General features: G+C 47.8%; 1 protein-coding gene across 2 annotated transcripts in view; it reads right to left on the bottom strand.

Annotated features, from left to right (window-relative positions):
• LOC142365630 (nuclear cap-binding protein subunit 1-like) overlaps nt 1–12,712 on the bottom strand; it is an 89,810-nt gene that overhangs the window by 60,700 nt on the left and 16,398 nt on the right. The window contains exons 9-10 of one of the 2 annotated variants that reach the window (XM_075446611.1): nt 3,844–3,941; nt 252–315 (exon numbers count right to left, since the gene is read on the bottom strand). In XM_075446611.1, the coding sequence (XP_075302726.1) occupies nt 252–315; nt 3,844–3,941 (162 nt within the window). The remainder of the gene's footprint in view (nt 1–251; nt 316–3,843; nt 3,942–12,712) is intronic. The other variant, XM_075446612.1, reaches the window with a different exon arrangement.

Raw genomic sequence — 12,712 nt, 5'->3', positions numbered from 1 at the left:
GGAATGCTGTTGCACCATAAGACCCTGATTCCTGAACAAGGGTCCTAAACATCACATAAATAAATAACAATAGTAATAATAAAAATAGTTGAATTTATTATTATTATCTAACCTGTTCAAAGCCACTGCACTTTAAGTCAACAGGATAAGACTGCAGACTCCTAAATAATACTGAAATTTAATAGATCTATCATGGAGTTAATTGGTGTTTGTTACTGCGGAAATAAAGAGGTTATCTGTAAAACACATACCTCTACTATGTGGTAGTTCAAGGGGATCTTATTATTTCCTGGATAGCTCAACAACTGTGCAGCACTGCAAATAACAGATGCATTTAGTTCAAACTGAAACACAGCAAAAATGATATAGATACTGAACAGACATGAAATACTTAATTCTTTGTAAGTTTACCCTTATGAAGCAGGTAAAATAAGCAGACCTCAAAGACTGAAATTGTCTATTTATCCACAGAACACATACAAAAAATCTGGCACAAGCTCTTAACAGCAGTACCCGAACCATGGTTGAGAGAGACATATTTCATCTCCATACCCAAGCAATGCTTGAACACAGACTGCTAAACAAAACACAGTTTTACATAAACCCTCATGGTGACCTGTGATGCTGTCATCTGTCCACTAAAGGACAAACTACATTGGTATATCAGGAAAAATAAAAAAAAATCCAAACAATAGATTTGCTTTCCAGTCATTCTCAACTCATCAAACTAATGGACTACAGAAGATATATTAGTGTTACAAATGAATTGATTAAAAAATACAGCACCACCCACTACTTATAGAAAGCAAAAAAGTGTTATTTTTCAAATTTTAGCTCTCTAGCACTTCTTATAACCTCCCTCTAGTGTTACTTTCTTTGGGGAAATAAAGAAGTCCCCTCCTTCAATAGTTGTCCTGGGTTCAGCCAGGACAGGGTTAATTTTCACAAGAAGCCAGGAGGGGACACAGCCAGGTCAGCTGACCCAAACTGGCCAAACAAAACTATGCTCAGTTCTGAGGGGGGGAACTGGCTGGGGGGAAGTTAATCTCGGCTCCAGAGTGGGCGGTGAGTGTTGCTCCATGTGTTCTGCTGTTTGTTTTGTATATTCTTCTTATTAGTATTGTTGTTGTTATTGTTCACTTCCTTTGCTGTTCTGTTAAACTGCCCACGAGTTTTGCCTTTTTCTTTCTATTCTCCTCCCCACCCCAGCAGGGGGAGGGGCAATAGAGTGACTGCATGGCCCTTTGCTGCTGGCCAGGGCCAAACTGCAACAACAGTGCTGGATTTCTAGTCTCTGCTGAGTCAAAAAAGCTGTAACCAAAAACCTACAACACATATCTGCACCAAAAACACTATTCCTGCCTAATTTTTGCACAGTATACCAAGTTTTCTGGCTCTTACTTGGGAGCACAAGAGAACTAAATATCTGTGGTAAATTATCTGGCTTACCAATTACCCATATCAGATATTATTTCAGCAGAAATGAAGAAATCTAACTGGAATGTTGTTGCCTGGCAGCAAAAAGAATTGCAAGAGAAGTGTTAAGATTGGCCTCAATGGAAAATTAGTAGGAATGTCTGGGTGTGAAATCACCAGAAAAAGAGGGAAGGAAGGCCCTGAGTACATCCCCCCCACAAGGTTTAGCTGCTGGACTATGGTGGGTTAGCCTTGGCTAACAGCCAACACCACACACGCCCCACTCCACCCTCAGCTGCTCACTCACTCCCCTCTCCCACGAGATGGGGAGAAAACCAAAGGAAGATGAAAAGACTCATGGATCAAGTTAATGACAGTTTAATAGGGAAAGTAAAAGCTGCACACACAAGCAAAGCAAAATAAGGATTTAATTCACTACTTCCCATTAGCAGGAGGATGTCCAGCCGCTTCCTGGAAAGTGGGGCCTTAGCACATGTAATGGCTGCTTGGGAAAACAAATACCATAACCATGAACGTCTCCCCCTTCCTCCTCCTTTTCCCAAACGTTTATTGCTGAGCACAATGTCATATGGTATGGACTATCCCTTTAGTTAGTTGGGGTCAGCTGTCCTGGATGTGTCCCAGCCTCTTGCCTACCCCCAGCCTACTTGCTGAGGGGGCAGTAGTGAGTAACAGAGAAGGCCTTGACACTGTGCAATCACTGTTCAGCAACAGCTAAAATATCAGTGTGTTATCAACACTGTTTTGGTCACGAACCCAAAGCACAGCACCATACGGACTGCTATGAAGAAAATTAACTCCATCCCAGCCAGATCCATTATGTGGCCTTAAAATAATGACTTAGAAGAATGCTCAGCAGAAGTTTCCCCCAACCCTTTTTCCTTGAGAGCTGCTTTTAAGCCGAGGTTCTTGCACCTGGCCCTGCATGAGCTACATACACTGCAGTTGTGTTGCGGCTATGCCTACACATGAGCTTTTACCTCCCCAGTTCTGACCCACTGACTCAATCTCAGCCCTGTCTCATCACTACAGACTTGCCTGGCGATCACCAGACTGTGCCACTGCCCTGCCTGTGCTGGGGTCACCCTTGGCTCCCCTTTCCTTGCAGGGCACCCTACTCTTTTGGCTCCCTGACAGGCTATAAGAGCATATGTTAACATCACCTAGATTTACAGGTCATCGAGATCCTAGCACACCCCTACCTGCAGCTTATCAGGATACCCAACTTGCAGAAAAGAAGGGCAACCTAAAAGAAGTGATAGCCCACATCCAGACTAAAAGATTCAAGCCATTAAGAGATAATGGTGGGAAAACAGAAGAGAGTAGGAGCCACAAGACACTCAGATAAAGAGATACAGAACAGAAACAGTGAGCAAATCCTACTGACTCTCAGAGATGTCCAACACAGGATGGACAGACAAAAGATTGTAAACACTTGTCAACTGCTTAAGCATACAAAAAGGCCCCAAACCAGCACACAGCTGCCAAATGAAGAACAACCCAGGAGACATGAGGAGGACTCAGTAGCTGGTGGGAATCCCTTATCAATTAAAATAATCTTGAACAGGTTACCCAGATACAGTCATCTTGGTGCCCGACTGCTGGACAGACCACTTGGGACTCACTCATGTTTTGATGCCTGAGAGGGTAAGCGTGAATGAGCTTTACTTCAATTTTATTTTAAAATTAAACCATCTTCCCTCCCCATAAGGTCTCTCATTGAGATTTGCTACATTGTTGCAACATCATTTCCTATGGCTGCATAGAACTTTAAATAATAAACTTTGTTGACACTGTACTGGCTCCCATGCAGACCTAGCTCAATTATCTCTTCCATATAATTACAAAAAGAGGAAAAAAGAATAGGATGAAGAAGAAGCAGGAGCAGCAGGAAACCTACAGACAGAGCCAGTTTAACACTCATCATGCATGTGCTGGAATCATAGAATCATAGAATCATTCAGGTTGGAAAAGACTTCTAAGATCATCAAGTCCAACCATCCACCCAACACCACCATGCCTGCTAAACCATGTCCCGAAGTGCCATATCTACACATTTTCTGAATACCTCCAGGAAAGCACGGTACAAACACATTGAGAGTCTCTGCAGCATTGCAAAGAGTGGGTCTGTGCCATCCTCTGTAGAGAAATCCTGGATAATCCAGGATGCAATCATCAGGGTGCCTCAGCCCTACTGAATTACATGAACAAACCATGATCAGGATACTCCAGCCTCACGTTATTCCAGATAACACCATCAACCATAGTTCACTGAACACTTCAGGAAATGGTGAACTTCAAACTTTTACTTAAACGCTGCTGGGCTTTGAAGGTCCCTGATGTTAGGGGAAGCCATGGTTGTATATAAATAGTGCTGGGAACCCATAACAATAAGCAGCATCTTACCAAGTCTTTCTCTCTTTCCAGTGGGATTTGATGATGCAGTGGAGGTTTTCTTCTATTACAAATCTTTCAACAGAATGACTGCCAGGCATGATAGGGCCCTATTAAAATGGAATCAAGATTGATGAAAGATCACTGTAGAAAAACACATTTTTTTAATATGCACACACACACATATATATATATAAAAAAAAAAACTTAACAGATTGAATTAGACACTCATAGAGATTTAACACCAGCAAGTTTTAGAGTCAAGAGCTAAAAGACAGGATTCAAACTTCAGTACAAAGTTACCAAATACAACATTATCATAAGAAAATATTTTGGACTTTCGTACCAGATTTGTACATGAATCATGTAAAAATCTTATAAACAAAGAGCCAGCTATGATTTCAACTGCACCCATATTTAGAGTGAAACAGTTTTTGTGCAATTTATAGTTTGTTAATTTCATGTACAAGATTTAAGTATTTCTATATTTAGGCAGCTAGGACCATGCTAAACAATTGACATTTTGCATCTTTTGTTTCTTGAAGTTACACAAAATTATTATACATCGTGAGTGTATTAATACACACTTCATCTTTTCCAGTTACAGCACAGAAGATCAGAGCGATCTGGGAAATGACAATGCAGCCTGTTCCAGTTGCAAAGTGGAAACACTGCAGCTTTAATCATCTCAATGTTCTACCTTTATGCTGGTTATAAAAACATAGTTTAATAGCTAGCTTAGCAAACATGCATTACTTCATAATTAGTCCACAGTGTGGCTTAGCTGTATATTCACTGTCTGTTACTATGCATCAGCTGATGCAAGAACTCAAGCTGCAAGAACTTGATTGCATACCAGTACCCTATTATCCTTTACAGCCTTGCAAAACTAGACCCAAAGCATCAGAAACCTACATTTATAGCAAGTACAATACTTGCAAAAGATAACTATTTCATTAGCTCTGAGAATGATCTTCCAAAAACCCAAAAGAAATAGTTCCAGAAACATCCTAAAAAGTAGGATAAAATGATTTCATAAGCACACTGTTAATTCTTTGCAATGTGCTCACATTTATGTATCAATGTTCCAGAAAACACAACTAAATGGCCCTGAGATTACTGTATTTATTTGCTCTTCCCATTGTGGCTATCATAACAGCTCTGTTCACAGAAAGGTGGAAATTTTGACTAGGCAAGAGCAATCTCACCATAAAACTGAAGAACCATAAAGGTATACAGCATGCAGGAGCGACTATAGGGCATACTGGCAGAGGAGTGGTGTTGCATGTAAAAGGGAGCACAGATGCAAATCACATCAACAAGCTAAACATGTAAATAAATAACAGAACCCTGATGAATTGAAAGGATCACAACCTTGGACCTCAGGAGGGCTAACTTTGCCTCTTCAAGGACCTACTTGGAGGAATCCCGTGGGTCAGGGTTCTCGAAGGCAGGGAACTCCAAGAGAGCTGGTTGCTATTCAGACACCATTTACTCCATGCTCGGGATAGGTGCATCCCTCTGAGCAAGAAATCTAGCAAAGGAGGCAGGAGACCCACATGAATGAGCAAGGAGCTTCTAGCGAACTCAGATGGAAGAGAAAGGTCTATGGAATATGGAAAGAGGGACAGGCCACTTGGGAAGAGTACAGGAATGTGGTCAGAGCATGCAGGGATGCAACGAGGAAGGCTACGGTCCATCTGGAATTGAATCTGGCAAGGGATGTCAAAGACAACAAGAAGGACTTCTTCAACTACATCAGCAGCAAAAGGAAGACCAGGGATAATGTGGGGCCGCTGCTGAACAAGGTGGGTGTCCTGGTGCCAGAGGATGCAGAGAAGGCAGAGTTACTGAATGCCTTCTTTGATTCAGTCTTCAGTGCTACGGCTGGCTCTCAGGCATCCCATGCCCTGGAGGTAAGAGAGGAAGCCTGCAGAGAGGATGACCTTCCTTGGTGGAGGAGGACTGTGTGAGGGATCGCTTAAGCGATCTGGATGCCCACAAATCCATGGGCGCCAATGGAATGCACCCACGAGTGCTGAGGGAGCTCGCAAATGTCATTGCTGAGCCACTCTCCATCATCTTTGAGAGGTCCTGGAGGACAGGAGAGGTGCCCGAGGACTGAAGAAAGGCCAGTGTCCATCCAATCTTCAAAAAGGGCAAGAAGGAGGACCCAGGGAACTACAGGCCGGTCAGCCTCACCTCCATCCTGGGAAAGGTGATGGAGCAGCTCATTCCAGATGTCATCTCTGAGCAAGTGAATCATAGAATCATAGTGTTATGGTTTGGCTGCGGCCGGCAATTAAAGCGCCATGCGGCCGCCCCTCCCCCCACCGGGGTGCGGAGGAGAATGGAAAGAAACAGGCAGAAACTGGTGGGTCGAGATAAGGGCAGTTTAACACAACAGCAAAAAAAGGGAACAGGAACAACAATGATACAGATAAGGAGAAAACACAACACAAACCGCACAACCCATGGAATACCCTTCTCTGTTTGGCCAGGTGGGGTCAGCCCGTCCGGCTGTGCCCCTTTCCGGGATTCCGGTGAAAATTAACCCTGTCCTGGCCGAACCCAGGGCACATAGGTTGGAAAAGACCTCTAAGATCATCATGTCCAACCATCCACCCAACACCACCATTCCTGCTAAACCATGTCCCGAAGTGCAATATCTACATGTTTTTTTAAAACCTCCAGGGATGGGGACTCAACCACTTGCCTGGGAAGCCTATTCCAAAGTCTGACCACTCTTTCAGTGAAGAAATTTTTAGTAATATCCAATCTAAACCTCCCCTGATGCAGCTAACGGCCATTGCCTATCCTATCGCTAGTTACCTGGGAGAAGAAACCAACACCTGCCTCACTACAACCTCCTTTCAGGTAGTTGTAGAGAGCGATAAGGTCCCCCCTCAGCCTCCTCTTCTCCAGACTAAACAGCCCCAGTTCCCTCAGACGCTCCTCATAAGACTTGTTCTCTAGACCCTTCAGCAGCCTCATTTTTCTTCTTTGGACATGCTCCAGAAACTCAATGTTCTTCTTGTAGTGAGGGGCCCAAAAGTGAACACACTTGAGGTGTGGCCTCACCAGGGCTGAGTACAGGGGCACGATCACCTCCCCACTCCTGCTGGCCACACTATTCCTGATACAAGCCAGGATGCCATTGGCCTTCTTAGCCACCTGGGCACATTGCTGGCTCACGTTCAGCTGGCTGTCGACCAACACCCCAAGGTCCTTTTCCACCAGACAGCTTTCCATCCACTCCTCCCCAAGCCTGTAGCATTGCATGGGGTTGTTGTGACCCAAGTGCAGGACCCAGCATTTGGCCTGGTTGAAACTCATACAGCTGACCTCAGCCCATCGATCCAGTCTGTCCAGATCCCTCTGCAGAGCTTTCCTACCCTCAAGCAGATCGACACTCTCGCCCAGCTTGGTGTCATCTGCAAACTTACTGAGGGAGCACTCAATCCCCTCACCCAGATCATTGATAAAGAGATTAAACAAGACCAGACCCAGAACTGAGCCCTGGGGAACACCACTTGTGACTGGCCGCCAGCTGGATTTAACTCCATTCACCACAGCTCTCTGGGCTCGGCCATTCAGCCAGTTCTTTACCCAGCAAAGAGTACACCCATCCAAGCCATGGGCAACCAGTTTCTCCAGTAGGATACTGTGGGAAACGCTGTCAAAGACCTTACTAAAGTCCAGGTAGATGACATCCACAGCCTTTCCCTCATCCACTAGGCAGGTCACCTGGTCACAGAAGGAGATTAGGTTGGTCAAGCAGGACCTGCCTTTCATAAAGCCATGCTGGCTGGACCTGATCCCCTGGCTGTCCTTCACATGCCCCGTGAGCGCACTCAAGACAAACTGCTCCATAATCTTCCCCGGCACCGAGGTCAGGCTGACAGGCCTGTAGTTCCTGAGATCCTCCTTCCGGCCCTTCTTGTAGATGGGTGTTACATTGACAATCCTACAGTCCTCTGGGACCTCCCCTGTTAGGCAGGACTGCTGATAGATGATGGAGAGTGGCTTGGCCAGCTCCTCCGTCAGTTCCCTCAGCACTCTTGGGTGGATCCCATGCGGCCCCATAGACTTGTAAGTGTCCAGGTGGACAGATGAAGCGAAGAAGGCAGTACCTCAGCCTTTTCTTCATCCTTGTTGGCAATATCGCCCTCCACATCCAATAAGGGATGGAGACTCTCCTTGGCCCTCTTTTTGTTGTTGATGTATTTGTAAAAACATTTTTTGTTGTCCCTTACAACAGTGGCCACCCTGAGTTCTAGCTGGGCTTTTGCCTTTCTAATTTCTTCTCTGCATGACCTAACGAGACCCATGTACTCCTCTTGAGTCACCTGCCCTTTCTTCCATAGGTGGTAGACCCTCCTTTTTTTCCTGAGTACCAGCAAGAGCTCCCTGTTCAGCCAAGCTGGTCGTCTTCCCCGCCGGTTCGTCTTGCGGCACATGGGGACAGCCTGCTCCTGTGCCTTTAAGACTTCCTCCTTGAAGAATGTCCACCCTTCCTGAACCCCTTTTGCCTTCAGGACTCTCTCTCAAGGGATCCTCTCAACCAGCATCCTGAACAGGACAAAGTCTGCCCTCAGAAAGTCCATGGTGGTGGTTTTGCTGACCCCCCCTCTTCACCAGAAACCGAGAACTCTGTCATTTCGTGGTTGCTAAGCCCAAGACGGCCTCCAACCACCACATCTCCCACCAGTCCTTCTCTGTTAGTAAACAGCAGGTCTAGCGAGGCACCTCCCCTGGTCGACTCACTTACCAGCTGCATCAGGAAGTTATCTTCCACACACTCCAGGAACCTCCTAGACTGTTTCCTCTCTGCTGTGTTGTATTTCCAGCAGATGTCTGGTAAGTTGAAATCCCCCACGAGAACAAGGGCTAGTGATTGTGAGACTTCTGCCAGCCTCTTGTAGACAACTTCATCTGCCTCTTCATCCTGGTTGGATGACCTATAACAGACCCTCAGCAGGATGTCTGCCTTGTTGGCTTTCCCCCTCATCTTTACCCATAGGCATTCGACCTTGTCATCACAATCGTCGAGCTCTATACAATCAAAGCAGTCCCTAACATACAGTGCCACCCCACCACCTCTCTTTCCTTGCCTATCCCTTCTGAAGAGCTTATAGCCATCCAGTGCAGCACTGCAGTCATGAGTCAACCCATCATGTTTCTGTGATGGCAACCAAGTCGTAGCTGTCCTGCTGTACAATGGCTTCCAGCTCCTCCTGTTTATTGCCCATGCTTCGTGCATTGGTGTAGATGCACTTGAGCTGGGCTGTCGATCTCACCCCCAATCCCGGCATGCCACACCTGGGCTCATCTCTAGTAAGCTGGGTGATGGCCCCTTCCCCCTTCGAATCTGTTTTAAAGCCGTCTCGATGAGCCCTGCCAGCTCATGGGCAAGAATCCTTTTTCCCCTTTGAGACAGCTGGACTCCATCTGTCGCCAGCAGGCCCGGTGCCATGTAAACCTCCCCACGATCAAAGAAACCAAAATTCCACCAATGGCACCAGTCTCTGAGCCACCTGTTAATCAGGTGAGTTTTCCTGCCCCTTTCAGTGCTCTTCCCTGCCTCTGATGGGATGGAGGAAAACACCACCTGTGCCCCTGATCCTTCAACCAGTCACCCCAGTGCCCTGAAGTCCCTTTTGATGGCCTTGGGACTTCTTTCCGTGACCTCATCACCGCCAACCTGCATTACCAATAGTGGGTAATAATCAGAGGGCTGCGCCAGACCGGGGAGTTTCCTAGCAACATCCCTAACCCGGGCCCCAGGGAGGCAGCAGACTTCCCTGTGGGATGGGTCTGGTTGGCATATCGGGCCCTCTGTTTCCCTCAGAAGGGAATCGCCTATGACAGTTACCCTCCTTTTTTTCTTAACAGGGGCAGTCGTAATGTGTGGGGCTGACTGACTCGTCCTAGGCAACCCCCTGGATCCTAATTTGCCTGGCCCTCACGTTCCAGAGCCCCATATCTGTTGCTTAAGGACAACTGGGGAGATGACGGAGGCCAGGAGGGGATTCACCTGCCGCCCCGAGCAGGGACCTGTTTCCATTCCCCCCTGTCTCTTGGGTCCACTCTTTCTGCTTGGTGGAAAGACTGTAGGGGGTCCTCTGCTTCTTGTGGAGCCGCCTCCTGCTGCCTTGGCCTCAGGGATGGCAGGGTGTGGCTCCACCAGTCAATCTCCCTCTCACACTCCCGGATGCTCCTTAACCTCTCCACTTCCTCTTTCAGCTCTGCCAACAGGCTGAGCATATCATTTACCTGGTCGCACCGAACACAGCTGTTGTCTTTGCTGACCTCCGGTACGAGTGCAAAGCTCAGGCACTCCCTGCAGCCGGAGACCTGGACAGCTGTCTGTTTGTGCAGAACCTACATGTCCTGGGTTCAGTCAGGACAGGGTTAATTTTCACCAGAATCCAGGAAGGGGCACAGCCGGATGGGCTGACCCAACCTGGCCAAACAGAGCAGGGTATTCCATACCATGTGCCATCATGCTGGGTTCTGGTGGGGGGGGAGCTGGGCAGAAGGAACTCACTCGCAGCTCGGGAGCGCGCGGCGGCGGTGGTTCGGGAGAGCGGCTCTGTTCTGCGGTCTGTTTTGTTTTGTGTATTCCCCTTATCTGTATAGTTGTTGTTCCTGTTCCCTTTTTTTGCTGTTCTGTTAAACTGCCCTTGTCCCGACCCACCAGTTTCTGCCTGTTTCTTTCCATTCTCCTCCGCACCCCAGCGGGGGAAGGGGTGGCCGCATGGCGCTTTTGTTACTGGCCACAGGTGAATCATAACATTAAATTTGGTGCCGAAGCATGGGGCGGGGATTATGGCAGCGTGTTTTAAAACGGCTTTCTTAGTTTTTGTTATACGCATTTATTGTGTTAGTTAAATAGTCACCGGCAAAAAAGTTTCTGTCTTTGATCAAATGGCTCTGGTATTTGAATCCGTACTTGCTGTACATGTTCCCTGTGGTGATGTTCATTACCTCGGGGAAAAGGATTAGGATGACAGTTTTGCTGTACTGTATGATACCAACTTATGACATGATAACATCACTGTGCATGAAATTAGGCTTGTATTTGCATGCAGCACTGCGGTCATTTCCGTACCTTGGATCCTATTTCTTAGAATCTGTTAATAATAGAACCCACTCTATGGGGAAAACCAGAGGGGATACCTTCCCCCACTCTTTCACCCCCCCTCTCTCCTTCAGGCTGGTCCTAAGGGCTTTTGAGAATTTCGAGTACCCGTGGGATGCTCAGGCCAGCACGCTCCTATTGTTCTGCCTCCTGAATGAGTTTTGGGTCTTGTTTAGGGTTAAACAAGTAGTTAACAACTTCGTGCAGAGACCTGCCCCGGGGCTGGATACCTCTGAGCAAGTGGGTGTGTGGGATGGCATGGGTAAGTACCTATGGCAGTGGACACCCCCTATGTTATTTAAATTCACCCCTGAGCAAGTACAGAATCCGGACAAACTAGTAAAATATCTGCAAAAAGTGTGCTGCCACCCTGGGAACTCCAGAGAGACACAAATCACCGCCACGTGCTGGGGTCTGGCCCATGCCTACCGAGCCATGTTCAACACTGTTCAGTGCCTTAAAGGGGAAAGGGGGGGAAATGAAGCGGCAGGCACTGCAACTGGCGCTGCCCCCCCCAGCCGGCCCTGAGCCCATCCAGCCCAGCAGGCAGTCACAGCCACCCCGACCAGCAACACCACTGCCACTGCCACGGCTGTATGGTCTGCCTCGGTTTCCCCAGCTGGCATGGCAGCTGCTCCAGCTCCAGCCACAGGCATCGCAACTGAGCCCAATGACTAACCTGTGCTGGTTGCACTTGCCCCTGTAAAACTAAAGAAAGACGCAAAGAAATCAGATCGGTCCGGGAAGGATAACAATGAGCCAGGGTCATCGTGTGAGACAGAGACAGAGATCATCACCCGGTCCCTGTCCCTGAGCGAGCTGCGAGACATGCGGAAAGATTTCAGCTGCCACCCAGGCAAACACATTGTCACCTGGCTGCTGCGGTGCTGGGATAACGGGGCCAGCAGCTTGGAATTAGAGGGCAACGAAGCCAAGCAGCTGGGATCTCTGGCCAGGGAATGGGGCATTGACAAGGCCATTGGGAAAAAGGAACAAGTCCTCAGCCTCTGGAGGAGACTTCTGTCAGGCGTGAGGGAGAGGTACCCCTTCAGTGACGATTTTGTATGCTATCCTGGCAAGTGGACCAATATGGAGAGGGGTATTCAGTACTTGAGGGAATTAGCTGTGTGGGAGCTCGTTTACCATGACACAGACGATGAGCAGGTACCCACAGACCCAGATGAAGTCCAGTGCACAGCATCTATGTGGAGGAAGTTTGTGCAGAGCGCACCATCCTCATATGCCAACTCACTGGCAGTTGTAAACTGGAAAGGTGAGGAGGCACCAACAGTGCATGAGGTGGCTGTCTGACTCCGGCAATATGAGGAAACTCTCTTCTTCCCTTGTCTCAGCTGTGGAAAAACTGGCCCGGGAGGTCCAGCAAATCAAAGAGAATATGTCCTACTCCCCACCTGTGCGGGCCCGCATCTCAGCTATTAGGGGCAAGCGTTCCTCTGCTCAGGAGAGAGGATACAGAGACTACACACCACGGGGCACCCTGTGGTTTTACCTGCGTGACCACGGAGAGGACATGAGGAAGTGGGATGGAAAACCTACCTCAACCCTAGAGGCACGAGTGCATGGGTTGCGAGGTAAAACAATCACAAAAGGGGATTCTGTTAGGAAAAATGCTGCTCCAGTTTCCAGCAGCCAGCTCTCCTGGCCAGGTAGGCAGTTTGATCTTGATTCCGATCCTCTGGAAGGGACCTCCAAGTCATTTTTACAGCAGGTGAGCAG

This window comes from Opisthocomus hoazin, chromosome W, assembly GCF_030867145.1.
Source record: "Opisthocomus hoazin isolate bOpiHoa1 chromosome W, bOpiHoa1.hap1, whole genome shotgun sequence".
Taxonomy (NCBI): domain Eukaryota; kingdom Metazoa; phylum Chordata; class Aves; order Opisthocomiformes; family Opisthocomidae; genus Opisthocomus; species Opisthocomus hoazin.
The sequence above is the reverse complement of the archived record's forward strand: the minus strand, read 5'-3'. Positions and strand labels throughout refer to the sequence as shown.